Source organism: Athene noctua, chromosome 20, assembly GCF_965140245.1.
Source record: "Athene noctua chromosome 20, bAthNoc1.hap1.1, whole genome shotgun sequence".
Taxonomy (NCBI): domain Eukaryota; kingdom Metazoa; phylum Chordata; class Aves; order Strigiformes; family Strigidae; genus Athene; species Athene noctua.
The window spans coordinates 10,255,673-10,272,491 of NC_134056.1; the positions used below are offsets into that span (position 1 = coordinate 10,255,673).

At 49.5% G+C, this 16,819-nt stretch overlaps 2 protein-coding genes across 21 annotated transcripts in view; both read right to left on the reverse strand.

The window, feature by feature from the left end:
• The window catches only part of LOC141968810 (uncharacterized), a 95,256-nt gene extending 94,673 nt beyond the window's left edge, over positions 1 to 583 (reverse strand). For all 9 annotated transcript variants that reach the window (XM_074923952.1, XM_074923954.1, XM_074923949.1 and 6 more), the window contains exon 1: positions 476 to 583. In XM_074923952.1, the coding sequence (XP_074780053.1) occupies positions 476 to 572 (97 nt within the window). In that variant the 5' untranslated portion in view covers positions 573 to 583. The remainder of the gene's footprint in view (positions 1 to 475) is intronic.
• A 1,414-nt stretch (positions 584 to 1,997) lies between these two features.
• Positions 1,998 to 16,819, reverse strand: part of CACNA1B (calcium voltage-gated channel subunit alpha1 B) — a 309,602-nt gene continuing 294,780 nt past the window's right edge. For 6 of the 12 annotated variants that reach the window (XM_074924009.1, XM_074924006.1, XM_074924008.1 and 3 more), the window contains 4 exons: positions 16,657 to 16,692; positions 14,156 to 14,363; positions 13,777 to 13,988; positions 1,998 to 9,768 (listed from right to left, as the gene is read on the reverse strand). In XM_074924009.1, the coding sequence (XP_074780110.1) occupies positions 9,232 to 9,768; positions 13,777 to 13,988; positions 14,156 to 14,363; positions 16,657 to 16,692 (993 nt within the window). In that variant the 3' untranslated portion in view covers positions 1,998 to 9,231. Of the gene's footprint in view, positions 9,769 to 13,776; positions 13,989 to 14,096; positions 14,423 to 16,656; positions 16,693 to 16,819 lie in introns of those variants that run through there. The other 6 variants (XR_012634942.1, XM_074924012.1, XM_074924011.1 and 3 more) reach the window with 6 other exon arrangements.

The following is a 16,819-nucleotide window of genomic DNA, read 5'->3' on the forward strand; positions in this document are numbered from 1 at the left end:
CACAAACCCCGACAACTCCGGCTGCTCCGCTCCTGCAGGGAGAGGGACACCGTGCCCTGCTCCAGCGGTGGCCCCGCCACCGAGACCCTCGTGTCACCCCGGGACCCCCCCAAAGAGAGACACCCGCCCCGGCAGCCCCCCCGCCCGGTCCCAGCAGCGCACGGAGGATGCCATTCGCAGCGGGAGAAGCCTTTCTGCCCTCAAAGCAAGCGCGGCTGCCCCGCGGCCGGCACCGGGGGGTTCCCCCTCATCCCCCGACGCCGGCAACCGCCGCCCCCCCCCCCCCCAAGAACCCCGGCTGCTGGCGGGGGCCGGGGCCGCAGCCCTGGGCTAACAGTGCATCCTAGCGGGGAGCGCCGCGCCGAGCATCCCGGCCCGGGGATGCCCCAGCCGAGCGCATGCCCCCCTTCTCCCCGGGGTGTCCCCCCCTCCCCCGGTACAGCGGTGCCGTCCTGCCGCCCCGGAGCGCTCCTACCTGCGTGTAGCCCCGAGCCCGGCTCGGGGGGCTCCAGCCCCGCCGGGCACAGGGACAGGGCGCAGAGCAGCGCCAGAGCCAGCGCCCCGCAGCGCATCGTGCGCCCGGCCCCGGCCCCGCCGCATCCCGGCCCGGCCCCGCCGCCGCCGCCGGGGCAGGCACGGCCCCGCCGCCCCCGCCCCGCTCCGCCCCGGCCCGCCCGGCGCGGCGGGGACCCCCGCACCCCGCGGGGGGGGCACCCCTTCCCTCCGCCCCCTTCCCCACACGCGCCTCTGCAGGGGTTCGCTCATCCTCCAGCAGGCCCAGTGCTGAAGGGGTTAATGCCCCCCTCCCTCACCCCCACCCCACAAATCAAACGCTTTTCCAACGCCCCACGGCGCTGCAGCGTTGGGGGGGTGGGGGATCCCTCACGCCCGGCGGGGACACACAGACAGGCGCTTGTACATCAACCGGGTGCTGCAGGGGTTAGTGACCCCCCCCCACCTGCTGCTTTGGCCTCCAGAGGTAAAGGGGTCACCCCATGCCCCCCCCAAATCAAAGTTGCCGCCAGTGTTTTTCGGGGTGCTTTGCCCCCAGAGCTGTACCCCAGCCTGCTGCCTCCCCCGGCGGGGCAACCTGACCCTGCTCCCACAGGGTGATGGGAACAGCGCAGCCTCCCGCTGTGGCATTTTGGGGTGAGTGAGGGGCCCCAGCTCTCCTGCGAGAGCCCTACCGGTCCTCTGGGTTTAACCCCTGCTTCCCTTACCCAGAGTCTGGGCCAGTTCACCCTCTCTTGGCATTACATGGGTTAAATCTCACCTTGCCCAGATCCTGCCCAGCCCTCGCACTACTGCAGGCTCCTCTGAGCCACAGTGGAAGGTATTTACAGACAGATACCCCAAAATTGAGTTTTCCCCATCACCACCCCACCAGCCCCACGTCCGCTGCCCCAGGGCAGACCCTGCCTCGTGCTGCACCTCAGCTCTCCGGTGTCACCAGGGGCACAGACCCTGCCACCGCCACCATGACGCTTCCCAGGACTGCTCTGCCCTGCGTGACAAACCCGGGGTGCTCAAAGAAGCCCTTTGGGCGTTTTGGCTCAGGTCCATAGAGGAGACAGGCTCACTCCCAGTCTGTGCTAGTATTTTCTCTGCAAGTCACCCAAAGACACCCCAAAAACATGGGAACATAGAGCGAGGGGCAGCCAGACCTGCCTGCCTCCAGGTGAATGTCCCTGCCAGAGCGTGGCAAGTGACCATGGGCTCGGTGATGTCACTTGGCTGTCATTTTATTCAGGTGGCAGCGGGAAATCAGGCTTCTGTAAGCTCCTCTCTTTAAGTCCTGATTGATGCTTAATCGTGGGGAGACACGAGCCCCGCTGGGTGCACAATGCGCTGCGCTCGCCCTTCTCTGCCCAGTTCCAGGCCTTTCCCCTGCCACACACTGACTCAGCTTGTCAAGGAAATGAAGGTCAGAGACACTCAAGGAGTCATTTGCTGCGTAGAGGACTTTATTTGTCAAGAACATGTGACACAGGCTTGTCTTTCCTTCCTCAGGTGTTGCTGAATCCCATTGGTTTCCACAGCTGCGACCTTCTGTGCCAGCAGCACAATTCCTGTTGCATCTCTGGGCTCTCGCCTGCAGCTGGGCTCTGCTGTGGGACATGCAACCTCCTTGCAGTGCAGAACCTCTGCCCTCCACTCCTTTCACGTACCACTGTCACACTGCAGGAGTTTTTTTTAGGTGGATCACCTGCAGAACCAGGTCTTTTAAACACTCTCCACTCCATGAGGAGGAAAAAAACCCTTGTAAAAGGCATTCATTTATTCTGCCACAGTCCTGTCGGCTCAGCTCAGCATCATCTTTTTAAACATGTTATCATTGTGCTGAATGCAGTAACACAACCACATCCACTCCCCTCCTCGGCCTCCTGTGAGAAAAATGGGGTTTTACACCCCTGTGAGTATTTCAGACTTTTGTGCAGGAGTAGCTGGACAAGGACTGTGCCTCCTCCTCTGCTTGTGCCGTGCTGGGCAGAGAAAAGGCTGCCAGAAACAGAGAAATAATAAAAACAGACACAGACAAAGCCAGTTCTGGGATATTCTGTTTCAGAGCAATGACAGAAAATGGAGATGAGGATAAAATGAATGAACTACAGTTATTGATACTGTTTTCTTTGAATTAACACAACTCTGCTCCATCAGCATGTCCCAGGCTTCCTCTGCAGGCAAAGGAGCTCTATTCTGGTGTTTCCATCAGTTCGCTCAGGCGCTGGTTTGCTCAGACCTCCCTTCTCAAACAGCCTCAGCAGCTCCTTTGTGCTGACTCACCTGCCTCAGAACTTCACCCCCGCAAATATTTGCACAGCCTTATCAGAGCCACCCTTCCCCATCCTGTGCAGAGCTCCTCACAGCTATCGCCATAAATCAGCCCCCAACCTTTCATCATATTTATTATTGCCACTTTTCTTTGAATTCCCTCCAAGGGAACCAATGCATGACGTGATAAAGTCCCAGTATCACCTCACTAGCACCCTACAAGTTGCCTGTGGATGGAAAAAAAATCACACACACATCAGTGATTTAAAACACCAAGACATGAAGAGTGACCTGCAGGAGCTCAGGAGACCTTGTCCACACTTCTGCACTTGCTTGCTGGGTGACCCTGAGCAATTCAGTCCCCTTGAGGTGTCTTAGTTTCCTTTTTTTGTCAAATGAAGATGGAAACCCAGCCTCTTTTGCAAAATATTCTGGAATGTGCTGAGGGACAGTGTTGAGCTGAGGCTCATTATTATGATCAGGCACTTTCTGAAAACGGTGCTTTCAACAGTCCTGAAAATATCAGGAGACCAAGAGGGATGAATTCCACTGGGATGAATAATTCATCACCTTGGAGGGTATGCAGGAGTCTATGGGCACTGTCTGCAAATGTGGCTGGAACAGGGAAGCAGCCAGATGATGATGATGGGTTTTTATGCTCCGGAGAGTACAAAAGGCCAAATTACCTGCACAGCTTGGACTCAGGTATATTCAGTGTCTCATCCCAAGTCTTCTGCATCCTAAGACAAATATTTCAGGGAATGACTCTCAAAGAGTTGCAAGGGGAGATGAATCAGCCTTTTTTCATTTTTTGTTTCCCTAGTAAGTAGAAAAAGCCTGAAAATGCTACCCCCTAATGGTAAAACAAGGCGTGGGGGTGCTGTCCTCGGAATTCCTGATCCAAAGCCCAGATTTTATCCATAGGGCAGAGACTGGAGATACAGGGAGCAGAACTCTGCTAGCAAGATGTGTCCCTGCAGGGAAGAGGCCTCGCGCAAACCCGCTCACACGGCAGCTTTGCATGAACACTGTTACACTGGTCATGAGAACCAGGCGGTGCTGTGGGCAAGGTACAAAAATAGTGCCATTTTGTGGAGTTCAGCTGAACTCAAAAGCAAAGCAAACCGGGTGTTTCAGCACCCGTGTCTCAGACATGGGAGATGAGCAAGTCTGGTGGCGGGGACCCCTCCTGCTCCAGCTCCTTTGCCCCAGGACTCAGGCAGTCCCTGGAGAAACTGTTGGGTGCATCGCTGCCTTGGTCTCATGGACTGAAAGAATACAACAGAAATAAGGAGAAAGAAAGGAAAAATAAATACATTTTTAAAAAGGCATAAAGCCCACAAAATGCTTTTAGGATTTGAAAACACATGTGGAATGGTAAGCTGGATTTGGAGCTGCTCTGTGACACACATCTGGAGGGGAGAAGCTGCTCATCTGGTCCTCCAGGCAGATTCTAGCTCCCCAGATGGCTACAGCGGAGCGAATGCCATGGGGGTCTCTGCTGAGGTTGAGATGCACACTGATTTGCAAATCTTGCATTGTTTTTTCAAACTTTCCCCTGTATGCTGCTCAGACACATTCAGAAGCCTCCATTCATCCTGTTTGTTGGGGATATCTTAAAAATGTAATAAAAATCCTACTCTTCTCCCCTGTGCTCCACTGTTGTCCCACCCATGCACAGACTGGAAGCCAAGAGAAGTTATTCTGCTCTGAATTTTGCTAATAATTCACTGTGTGACCACAAGTAAAACCGTTTTCTTTGCAAGCTACAGCCTGAACTGGTGATCAGAAGGGAAAAGACCTTCTCCTTGCATCTACAGCATTTCACATGATACCTGAATCTTAGGTGGGACCTTGGGTGGTCTCATCGCAGAAAAGATGCAACAAGAGAGAAGAAGAGTTGAATGCTAAAATATACCTTGTGCTCTGAACAGTACCAAAAAATGCAAAAATGCAGTGGTCTTCCCTTCAGCAGCGCTCTCCAGCTGATAATAATTTTTCTCAGTTTTTTGGAGAGTCCTTGACACAGTCAGAAGTGTCACAACAACACACCCTGATGAAAGAGATGCACATGGTGGATTTTTTCCCCCCTGGTAGGGAATGAGAGCGGTTCTGCAGTTATCCAAAGAAATGAGAAGTTCCTTCCTTCTGTACCAACAGCCCTTGGGTTTTTCTTCTGCTCAGTGCAAGCCTTGGGAGTAGGAACTTCAAGGTACAGTCAGCAAGAATTATTATTATTATTATTATTAGGTTCTCTTTCTACAAGTGCTACAGCATGCCCTGGACAGGCATGGACAGACGCCCATGGCAGACTCCTGACAACAATCCAAGCCCACATGCTACCGATTTCCACGCCCGTGCCTACCTGAGGTAGCACCAAGGACACTTGCTGGGAGTGGGTGTAAGGTTTAATGAGGGTTAAATCTAAAGGGAGCACAGTGCCCAACATTTTTGCACATCAGCAAGAGAAACATCAATCACCGCTAGGGTTTTTTTGTAACCCTCAACTTAAATTATGCAATTTTGCTGCCTGTTACACTCCAGGAACTGTAATCTCCATACTGGATCCACACTGCAAAGGCAAATTTGCAAACAGCTCCCTACTCAGACCGAGCATCTGTGAAGCCTGTATGGAAACAAACACAGATGCAGCCAATTTCTTAGAGTATCCCAATTTGGGCTAAACTAAATCCGGTTTCACACCAGCTCTCAGGGGTTATCGCTCAGCGTGGTGGTCAAGCCAAGCTGCCCGCCGCGGCTCTCCCCTAGGCAGCCCGCCGGCTGGGAGGCTGCTCTCAGGATGGCGGTCTCCCGGTCACTAGGCACACTGCACACACCATCTTTGAATTTGTAAGGTTTTTTTGCTAAGTTTTTATTTTAATTCAAGGACTTTGCTTCATACAAAATGTAATTGTAGAAACAACTGCAGAATTCAAAGTTTGGCTGATAAATATTACTCAGGCAGCAAACTAGGCAATCACAGAACCTTTTTTTTTCTTTTTTTTTTTTCCCCCCCTTTTTTTTTTTTTTGGGTAAAGTTCCGCTTGTGTTGCATGGTTGGAACTTTTATAATTTTTAACACTGTTTTTTTAAATATAAAGTTTTGCAACAAACCCCCAATTTATATCAAATATAATTAAAAATTAACAACTGATGAATACATTGTATCAAAAAAGTACGAAGATAAACATTTTCCATGCACATACTTTTTATATATGTATATATGTATATATTTTACATGCAAACATTACTTATTCAAAGTACAGCCACTACGAGACTGGTTCTGGATGCAGAAAACTGATTGGTGCAATTCAAGTTTGGCAACTCACTATGAGGATTCTTGGAAATATCATGTATGCATTGAAGAGACAGCAGAGAGGCTGTAAAAAAAGGTAGGAAAAGGGTTATGAACAATTGTGGTCAGGCTTGTCTGTCACTGTCATCGACCCCTACAAGGCAGGTGGAGGATTAGACAACTTGAGATTCTTCTTCGTGTTCTGCCTAAGAATTGGAGTGACCCAAGGCCCTCGTTTGGCTGTGCGCTTCCAGATGGTGTGTTAGTGCGGGGCTGGGGGTTTGAGGATCTAAAATGGTAGAGGAAGGGGAAAGGCCGAGTGGAGAAAAAGGCAAAATTATTCAGTACAGAAAGACATCTCTTTTGCTTTCCAGTGTGGGTACAATGTTTGCATGCACTGTCAGAGAGATTGTGTTTTCCCTCTCCTTTACTTCCTGGAGTAAAAGAGTAACATTTTCTTTAAAATTTCAAATAAAGTGTTTGTGCCTTCATATAAGGAAAATGTATAAAACATTTGGTCACAATCATGCTGAAGCCTGAAACAGGAAAATCCAGCAGATAAAGCTACAGAATGGATGAAGGTCTTTCTGACTGTTGGTGGTTTGGATGTATTTCCGAACGTGTCATCTTGTTGCATAGCCCTCCGTTTGCAAATTACAGCCGTTACCCATAGCGGACCTCTGGCTACCGCACTTCCTTTATTCAAAGTGCACATAAATACAGAGACAGAGTTACAGACAGGAGTTATCCTTTAGCAGAATCCAGGGATGAGATTGGCCAGAGATTATTGTTTCATAACGGAACAAAAAAAAAAAAAACCACAGAAGGAAACAAAACCAGGTTGAATTTCCTCAACAGAAGAGCTACAGGGGATGTGAAGAACCACCCTCCAGCAGACTGTTCCCTGCCGGAGGCTGAAAGACTGCTGGGAGCACGAGAGACCTCCTGAGCATTTTGGTAGCATCAGATACCCTCCAGCCACCCCAGTGACAAAACAAATCACCGGGGTCCAGCAGGATCTCTACCCATCCTAAGCGACTGCTTCGCCTGGAGAAGTTTCACAGTTCTGGGGCTTGGTAGATCCTCTGAAAAAATTCATCTGTCCAACCCCCTCCTCTTTCCTATCAGCAATTTCACCGATGTGCTCACTTGGCACCTCTCCCCCTTCCTCCTTTAACCTTTTGTCAGTGTACTATGTGTCCTCTGGCCACCCTGTGCCCCAGATTAGCCCTACAATGGTTCATTAGACCCACGGACACAAGGTCCTGCCCAGGGTTTTCTTTCAGCACTCCCTCCCCACTGGCACACCACATTTGCCCCTTTCCCAGGCTCAGAGTGCAGAAATCCACACAAACACAAAATAAAAAAATCATCCAACGCAAGAGTCATTGCAAGAACACAGAAATCTCATCCCTGAGAATCAGAGTTAGAGGTTTTGCTTTTTTTTTTTTTTAACCTTCTCTTAACAGGCAATAAAACCAAGACTCTCTCCAACTGCCCTCAACACAAATTATGCACCATGGAAAATGGCCAGAGCTCTCACAGCCCAACTGCGACCCGACACGCAGTGTGAAAGACGCTGCTTCTCCTGCAAGAGTGTCTCTGCAGATGCTGTACTTTTCCACCTTCATCTCTCCTGCAGGACCTAAACACTAGTCAATGAGAAAAGGCCAGTTTTGTTTGCTGCAATCACTCCCCTCCCACCAATAAAAGTATATATTAAAAAAAAAAAAGAAAACAAAAAGGTTAACAAAACCCAAACCAACCCCAAAGCATGTTTGCCTTCCCCACTGTAAGCTTCCAACCTGGTACTCGAATGCACTGGCCAGCGATGCGACGCGGGGCGTTGTGTGCACCGCGGGACCTCCGAGACGAGCGGCTCCTCCTGGCCCTGTCCTCCCTCCCCTTTTGCCCCTCCCCACGCTCGCCCAAGGTCTGATGCATCTAAGCAAGAGGTTGCATCATCACTGTGAAAGATTTCAAAGGTTAGGCACTTAGTAGTGAACAACTGGAGCATTCGGTAGAAACGGTGGGACCTGGAATGACAATTGGACTAATTCTCTACATAAAGAGTATTTTTTTTCTTTTTTTTTTTTTTACTGTACAATTTACAAAAATGCACACAATGAAAAGTTAAAGTTCTATCTAATAGCTTGATATAAAACCAATAACATTTCTTCTTCTCACCCCTACGCTTTTTCCTTTTTTTTTTTTTTTCTGGTTTTCTTTTTTTTAGTTGTTTTTTGCTAAATCAAGCTTATATTGTAAACAAGACAAAACAGTGAGGGCGTGTTGCGGTTGACAGGAGAGAGGGACAGAAAGAAAAGTCTCAGCAGCAAGGAAACAGTCCTTACAAAGTAGCTCTCTTGTGGCTTTATCATGTGTCAGTGTGAAGGACCCGACGTGGTGAGTAAATTAAAAGAGATCCACATGGCAGCGGTGTCAGAGCAGAGTCCCGGCTGCTGGAGCACTTGGTTGGCTCAGGGGTGTGCCACTGGCTCCGCCGAAAAGGATTGCTGTGGCTGAACATCAAGTCCCCGTGGACTGTCCTTTGTTCTGTTCTGTGTTTCTCCTCTCCCAGTTTCTTGGGTAGATCTCTTCCTTCTTAGCAGTGAACGAGATAAAACGCGGATGTGATCTTTGTTCATGTGTGTCCGTTTGCAAGCCCCAACTCCCACCCTGACCGGGGAAAAGAATAAATAAATTAATTAAGAAATAGCCCAACAAAAACTGCGCCAATCTCGTAAAGGATCGACAGTCTGCTTTTTCTGCTCTTGAAGGTGAGGACTGCTCTTCTCTCAGCTTCTTGCGTGCGTCGCGGATTTGGCATCTGGTGCATGTCTTTGAACTAGACAAGGCAGTAGGGAGGCGGGCGAGAGAGGGAGAGAGAGATGTGCTCCCCCAGCTGCCTTCCCCCTAAGGAGGAAACCTTCTTCCTCGATTTGTCTAGTGAAAAAAAAAAAAAAGAAAAAAATAAAGAAAAAGAGAGGAGAGAAGCTGCAGGAGTGTCTCCGGACCCCGGGGGCAGAGCAGTTCTCGCTGCAGGGGCTGCCCCGTGGGCCCCCTCCGGCCCCGGGCACCGCGCGCATCGGAGCGCACAGCCTTCCAGATGATAAAACTCATCGATTTTAAACGCGCACACCTTGAAGGGTTTTGCCATGCCGCTAGCACCAGTCATCCTCATCGGCTTCATGGTAGTAACTACGTCCTCTGGTGCCAGTCCCAGGGCCCGTGTTGAGACCCAGCGTGTAGTGGTAGCCATTGGGCACCCTGCGGATTTGGTGAGATTGGGAGGTCAAGGAGGAGACGTAAGAAGTCCTTGAGGACCGTCCCGAGTTGGTGGCCACTGCCTCCTCAAAGGTGAGCGTGTCCTCCGGCACCGCGCGGTAGGGGCTGTCAGCCTCATCGCGGTGCCCCAGGTAGGGGTCAGAGCCGATGCGGGCCACGGCTGGGGGGGGCGGCTGCTGGTCCCCCCGCAGTAGCGCGTTGTGCTCGGACAAGCCACGGCTCAGGCGTCCCGGGGAGAAAGTGGGCAGGCCGGTTTGGAAACTGGTGAAGTGCACGGGCGAGGAGTTAGCGGTCTTGTAAGTGATGCTGGGACGTGGGGTCAGTGGAGTCTGTGGGAGCTGCCTCCGACCCCGGCATGGGGTACTAGCACCAGATGTCGACAGCAAGGGGCTCCCATTAACTGAACCACTGCCCTACATAAAAATTGGAACAAGGCAAATCAAAAAATAAAAAAGGGAAACACCAGACAAACACAAAGGCAGGCAGGTATAAAACAGAAGGAGAAGCAACAGAAGGGAGAGACAAGTCACAAGAGGAAAGAAAAGCAAAAAAGAGAGAGTTTAGACAGGCACAGTTAGGGGGAGGAGGTTCTCGAGAAATAATTCAACAAGAGATGTAAAGAGCTGGAGAACTAAAGTTCTGCGAGAGGTAAATAAGAACAGAAACGATCAGAGCATCGGTAGGACGCAAACTGGCAGACGCTCCAACAGAAGGGGACACTGTCCGGAGGGAAGGCATCCACATCATACACAGGCTCAACATGCGCCTTACCTGAACTAGGCGGGAGCAGCTCAAAAACCTACAGTACTTTTGTTTGCAAAGACAATTTTGCAAAACAGCACTCTGCTTTGGGGCGGTTTTTTGCAGAACTTCACCCGACGGTTGTGAATGCTGATGTTAGGAATCATTTCTGTGGTCAGAACTGGATTATGTGGAAAGACAATTTGGGGGCAAACTATTTTTTTGTAGTTTGGGGAGTGATTTTGATTAAATAGCCACTCTGAAGAAACAACAGCAAAAAGATTTTTGGGCGGGCTTTAACTAACAAGTTCCTCAAACAAAAACGCATTCACCTGCTTTTCTTTAATATTGCACAGCTGATTTTTGAGTGGTAGAGAAGTCTGGCAGCTTCCTGGGTTACTAATAGTGACATGTGGGAGTACATTAAGATACAGTAAGTTAAAAAAATGCCATGAGTGAGCGGCACGGGCCCTTGTTTTGGCATTTCTGTTTACGTTCTCCCAGGGCAGTAGATAAATAGCCCTGTGAGAGTGTTTTCAAAATCCCCTAGAATTCCGTGACCTAACATTTTGAGACCAGACCTTTAATTTTCAAAGAGCAGCTTTTCCTTCCTCTAAAAACATCAGGTTGTTGTTTGCTGTGTTATCAATCAATGCTTGATCTGCTCTGCCTGGGTTTTCCAGCACAGATTTCAGGGCAAGCACAGCAGTGCTGGGGGTTATCAGCCCAGCGGGTGGATGTAGAGGCTATTTCAGCCGCCGTTGCCATGAGTCGTGTTATGTCACTCAGAAGAAGAGGCAACACCGGTGTTATGTGGGGGTGCAGAGCAGCGTGGGTGTCGCTCACCGGAGCTCCGCTCTCCACAAGCACCAGGGACTGATATGGCATTTGCTGATCATGCTGCTGCACCAATCACTCACATCTTCCACAGCCTGGAAACCGAATCTTTGCCTTTCTCTTCTTTGTTTTTCATCCTCTCCCTTCTCTGGCTTCCCCACATTTCAGCCTTGCTCTCTGCTACAGACACGTGTTCTCCTTCCAGGCGCCTGCCCCCCAGCTGAGCCCCCTCCCATCACCTGCCTCCCCGAGGAGATGGAGGAGATGGTGACCACCATGCAGCGATCTACAATTTTCCAACATCCAGAGGAAGATGATCAACTTTTTCCAAGGGCCTGAGGCTGAGCACCTCAAAATTACAGTACTTACAAATGAAAGCAGAACTAAATTGTTTTAACAAGCTGTCTAATAATGGAGTTTTGTGAGATTTTCAAACTTCTTTTACCCAGGACCAATTCAGGAAATGGTCTTGATTGTAAAAAGATGGTGAGGTCTTTTTTCAAAATGTCCAGCAAGCTTCTTCCTGCTGAACCATTTTGAAATTCCAAGAAGTTTCACCTCATTTTAAAAAATGCTTTTCCCGGATTCATCACGAAATGGGATTTATATTTAACAATTCACCTGCATTGAAGAGGAAACAGTGGAATAATTCACAGAAGATGCATAACATTTCTATGTGGGTCAAAGAAAGCATTGTGAGCTGACCCAAAATGAAATGTTCATGGCTTGGTTTTCTTGTCTCCTTTTTTTATTAAAAAAAATCTCCAAAGAACTTCTCTTTGAACCAAACCTGTCCTGATTTTTGGCTTGGCTCGAGCTGGAATGGAGCCACCTTGCTGGCAGGGTGAAGCTCAAGCCAGCCTCTCTTTTTGGTATACGCAGGGGCCTCCAGGGACTTGGTGAAATGTGCTGGGCCAGGGCTCCTGGGGAAAAATGTGTCTCCCAAGGAGAGGGACAGACTAACAAAGAAAATACTTGAGAGTTAACAAGCACCTTGTTATCGAGCCAGAATAACACAGGAAACGGACTGATAGAGCTTCTTGCAGAGACCTTATTAAGACAAGGGGTCTTCAGCTCATTGGGACAGAAGTGACATGCTGGCTTGGCTATTTTTTGAATCTGTTTTTTTTTCCAGAACAACCAGGGCATGTATTAGCAGCTCCACTCAAAGTAGGTAGCATGTGAGTGCATAAAATACATGGACGCTGAAACAACAGACTTCCTTCTCCCTGCTTTACTAAACCCCCACAGGACATGGGAGACAATAGAGACTCCACTGGAACTGGGGGAACAGGTTTATAAAAGCCAGCTGATGCTCCAGCGCTGAATGTCTATGAACTATGGGAAGATTTCAGTTTTTTAATTAAAACATACATGATATTTAAAGTTCTGGTAAACTGAGCATACAAGAAAGGAGAGGCATCATGCTAAAATTTAGTGCCATCTTCCTGCCTCTCAAACCAGAGGAAGAAATTAAGAAATGGAAAGAAAAACTTTTCTGAAAAATCAGATGAAGGCCGGTCGGGGACTGCAGTAACTGGAAATGGATATGACCTGTTAGGCTGCAGCTCCCTCTTGCTATGGCCACACACAGTCCCGAGTGCATCAGAGCTCACACCAATGTCACATCTCCCCCCAGCTGAGAATAACTGCGCAAAGCGTGTCCCATGGCCCACGTGTCTCCTGAGCTGCGGGGCAGCAGCCCCGAGCGCTCACTGCATCACCGCAGCCTCTGATGCTGCAGCCTGGATGCTGCTGAAGAGGGAGAGAGAAAAGCCCAGGACAGGGTAAGGAATAAAAAAGCTGCTTCATTTTGCAGCTAGTGGGACACTATGAAGCCTCTTCATTTAAATCCTTCCCCTGGGCTCTAACTCATGCTGAAAGCAGGATTTTCTCCTGTTCCCCATGAGCTGGTATTGCTGCAGGGGCTCAGGGCTGACAGCATCTCTCAGCCTCTCCTGAGACACCCAGCTGGTGACACACCACCACCTCACTGCAGATTTAGGGAGATTTTGAAGAGTGGCCAGAGCCTCCCTCCTGGCACAGCAGCTGTGCAATACTTGATGTTTGCAGGGATCGTGCTGGCCCAGGGATGAGCTCTCCCCTTCCACCCAGGTCCTGACTTCTCCTACATTCCTCCTCTCCCTTACCATTTCTCCTCCCAGCTAGAGAGCACATTTGAAGATTGATCTGATGTGAGGGAAAAATGACTTTTTCCTCAATTTTCAGAAAATTAACCTGTTCCATAATACAGGACAGCTCTGAAGCCTACGCAGCAGCAGTTGGAAAATCCTGCTAATATGAGCAAACCCTGCTGAAATCACAGCTCTGGCTGTCTGGAATCCCTATACTCTATTACACTGGTTTGTGTTGTGGTGGTAAGGATTTCCTTGGCAACCACCAGATGTTTGTGCAAGGGGCAGCAGTAGGTGCTGGATTAACACAGCCGGCAGGGGAACGGTTCAGCTCAGTTGCCCAGGTCCCAAGCCACACTACCAGCCTGCTCTGGCTCAGATACACTTTCTCGACCAGCAACAAGAGCTGCCAGTTCTCAGGTCTCTCAGGCTGCTCTGCTGAAGCCATGAGCAAGGGTGTCCTTAGCAGTGGGGTCTCTGCGATACGCCTTGAGTCACTCACTCTGTAGGCGGCCACTAAAGAGCCATCAAGTGACATTTCCATCCCTGTTTTGGATGTGAAGCACTAAGCAGGACCTCAGTGGCTTTATATCCTACTGCCTGGCCTTCCTTCCCCATCCTGCCTCCTTTATTTTAAGCAAAACACCGAAAAAGTGTGTACACCTCTGGATGAGCTTAGGGCTCTTTTCCCACCCTGCATCTCCTCACCTGTCTGTGTGGACCTTGCTCTGGCCCTCCGTTGGGTGAGGTGGGCCTGCTCTGATCAGCAGACTTGGGCTGGGAACGATCTCGGCTGCCGTAGCGGTCGCAGGAGTAGAAGCGCTGCTTTTCAGAGGAGGAGGAAGAATGCTGCTTCCTCTCTTGGGACCGGCCACGCTCTTGCTTCTTGTCCTTAGAAGAAGACTCACCAGACTGAGCCACTGAAAGAATAATGTTGGTTTTGGGTTCACCAACACAGGAGGAACACTCAATGTGTGAGGCAGGGGTGTTCCTCCATGCAGATGGGACCCCAAATCACACCAGATGACTGCTGTGCATCCTGAAGGGCGGAGGACAAGGGACAAATCCTTGTTTGCACAACACCTACCAGCTTCTCCATCGGCCAGCTGATGGGGGGACCTGTCCAAGGACTTCTGCTTCTTCTCTTTCCGCCGGTGGCAGCGGTGGTGATGGTGGTGATGCCCTTGCTCCGGTGGCATGCGCTCCAAGGAGTATTCGTAGAGGTGCATGGCGTGAGGGCGCTGCGGGGTCAGTGTGGAGACAGAGCGCTTCATGGGGCTCGTGTCCGGGATGGGCTGCAAGGCAGACGGAGGGACATGGAGCAGGGTGAGGGCAGGCGCTGCACCGTGCTCAGCTGCTTGGTTCCCAGCATGGGGAGGGTTATACAGTAAGAGAAAGGGGCAAGGAGGGGAAGGAGAAAAATGGTTAATTAGATATAACTGGAATGGGCAGACTTGTGGAATGGTAGAGTGAGGGCTAAATTTGAGGAGCAAATGTGATCTCCATTTGCTGAAATGGGCTTTACTTTTAGCAGAGTGCCAATCCACAGGTACCACGGGTGCAGAGCGATATGCAGCACTTCACACCAAACACAGCATCACAGGAGTGAACAGGAGATCAGCAGGGGCATAGGGCAGCACAGTAGCCAAGCATCTCACAAAGGGAATTCTCCAAGACTAGTTTGATCCAAAGCTGCTTCAGGGATGTGGTCATCTCAAAGCAACTCCAAAGAGGAAAGCATGAAAGCATTGCTGGGCATCACATGGAGAGGGAGAAAAATCAGGAATAAGTGGGCAAACCACTGAGAAATTACTTCTACCTCCCTGCAACTGAAGATGACTCCCATCAAATATTTAAAATTCTCTTGTCCCAACATCACTCCTTGAAGCCCTGTGGCTGGGACAAGTAGGGATAGCATGTATGTTTTCAAATAATTTTTCACCAAACATCTGGACACAGCACAGTAGCACAGCCTCCCACAGGCATCGCTGGATCCTGTCCCCGTGCCAGTGGCAGCTCCAGACTCTGTCTCCTTCCATTTAGGTTAAAAATCTCACACAGATACGCTGCAGAAACCAAGACAAGTGGACTGCAGGACACCTATTCTCCCAGTTTTTCCCTTCCCTGCTGCCCAGTCACCAGGTTATAAAGCTCAGAAAATGAGGACAATTCCCACGTTCCCTTCTCCGTCACTCTGCTGGATTCTAGCTGGCTCTGTGCTGGAGACAGGGCTTCATCCATCCTCTGGAGTTTTCCCTGAGTCTACCACTGCATCAAAGCTGCATGGCAGGGGAAAGACCTCTGAGCATGGTGGTCCAGCCTGACAGCAAAGGAGCTCAGGATGTCCTCCAGTGCCTTACACTTGTTTGAATTCACAATCCAATGTGTACCTCCAACAACAGTTCTTGCAGAACATTTACTTTGTTCATTGTAACCTTTCCAAAGAGCCCTGTATTATTTTTGCTGTCTATGCTATTTTGTTTGCTTATCCTGAAATTCAGATCTCTGCTGCCCCATGATATTTACACAATGCAAAGCCAGTTGTTTCACAGCTCTGCTCGTTATTTTGAATGGAATGAACTGCTCTCCCTCCCAGTGGGATGTCATGGCCAGATTATCTTTCATGCAAAGGTGCAGTCTGGACTGAATTTTGTTTGGTGCTCTCTCTATTGCTAGGCAGTTACCCAAATTTTGGTGCTTCCCACTGGAGGGCAAGGTGGAGTACTAGAGATGGAAGGTTTGCCAGGGGCACAAGGAAGACACTGGTGGAGTTGGGGAGCACAGCATAGCCTGCAGCATCAGTGCAGGCTCTGCACCAGTTCAGTTAGCAGAAAAATGTTGTGCTGCATTTGCCTCCTCCTGTGGTGCCTGATGTGTGCGCAAGAAATTATACTGAAGAGCTTCATGTTTGTTCTCCTTGCTTACTGTTAAGCCTGAAGATGGAGGAAGGCAGAGAGGTCTATAAATTGGATGGCCTGATGGGCAAAGAAAAGTGAAAATACTTCGCACTAAAAACACTTTTCCAGATTTCAAAATCCATATAGGAGCTGCCAGGAAGAAGACAACAGAAATTTCCCAGAAAAAAAAAAAAAAAAAAAGACCAAATTGATAGGAAATGAACATTTCTCTTTGGACTTAATTCTCTGCTTATTCCAGGGACTGAAGTCTCCACTGACACTCATGGGAAGTGCCAAAGCAATGAATACCTTTTCCATAAATCCTGACAATGCTCCCGTTACATTAACGGGGCATGCAGACTCCCCACAAGCCTCTCGAGAATATACCATAACCCTTCAGAGAGTTACTAATTGCATTACCAAACCAATTGTTTTCACTTCCTAAATTCCTGTGCAACAAGGCATACAAAAACGCATAAATAAGCAAAATAAACAAACAAAAAATCCCAGCTATTACAGCGTGCAGCGTGCAATTGTGGATCGAGGGAACTGCAGCAAAGTGGAAGGAGATAGCGGCTGCGTCGGTGCAACATTGGACTCCAATGAGAAGGGAGAAAAGTAAAGGGTTAAGGAAGGTTAATTATTTCTTAACATGAATTTAATAGGATACAACTTAGTGCAAACTACATACTGCTAGGTAACTCCCAGGTGACCGTGCTTTGCTCCTCTGCAAACAATTCGGACAAGATGAGAGACATTATTTGAAGCAGCCCCACAGTACAGCCATTGTCAGACATCACGGCAGATGTGCAGCAGACACGATGACGACAAGGGAGGGGAGGTGATGGGGCAGG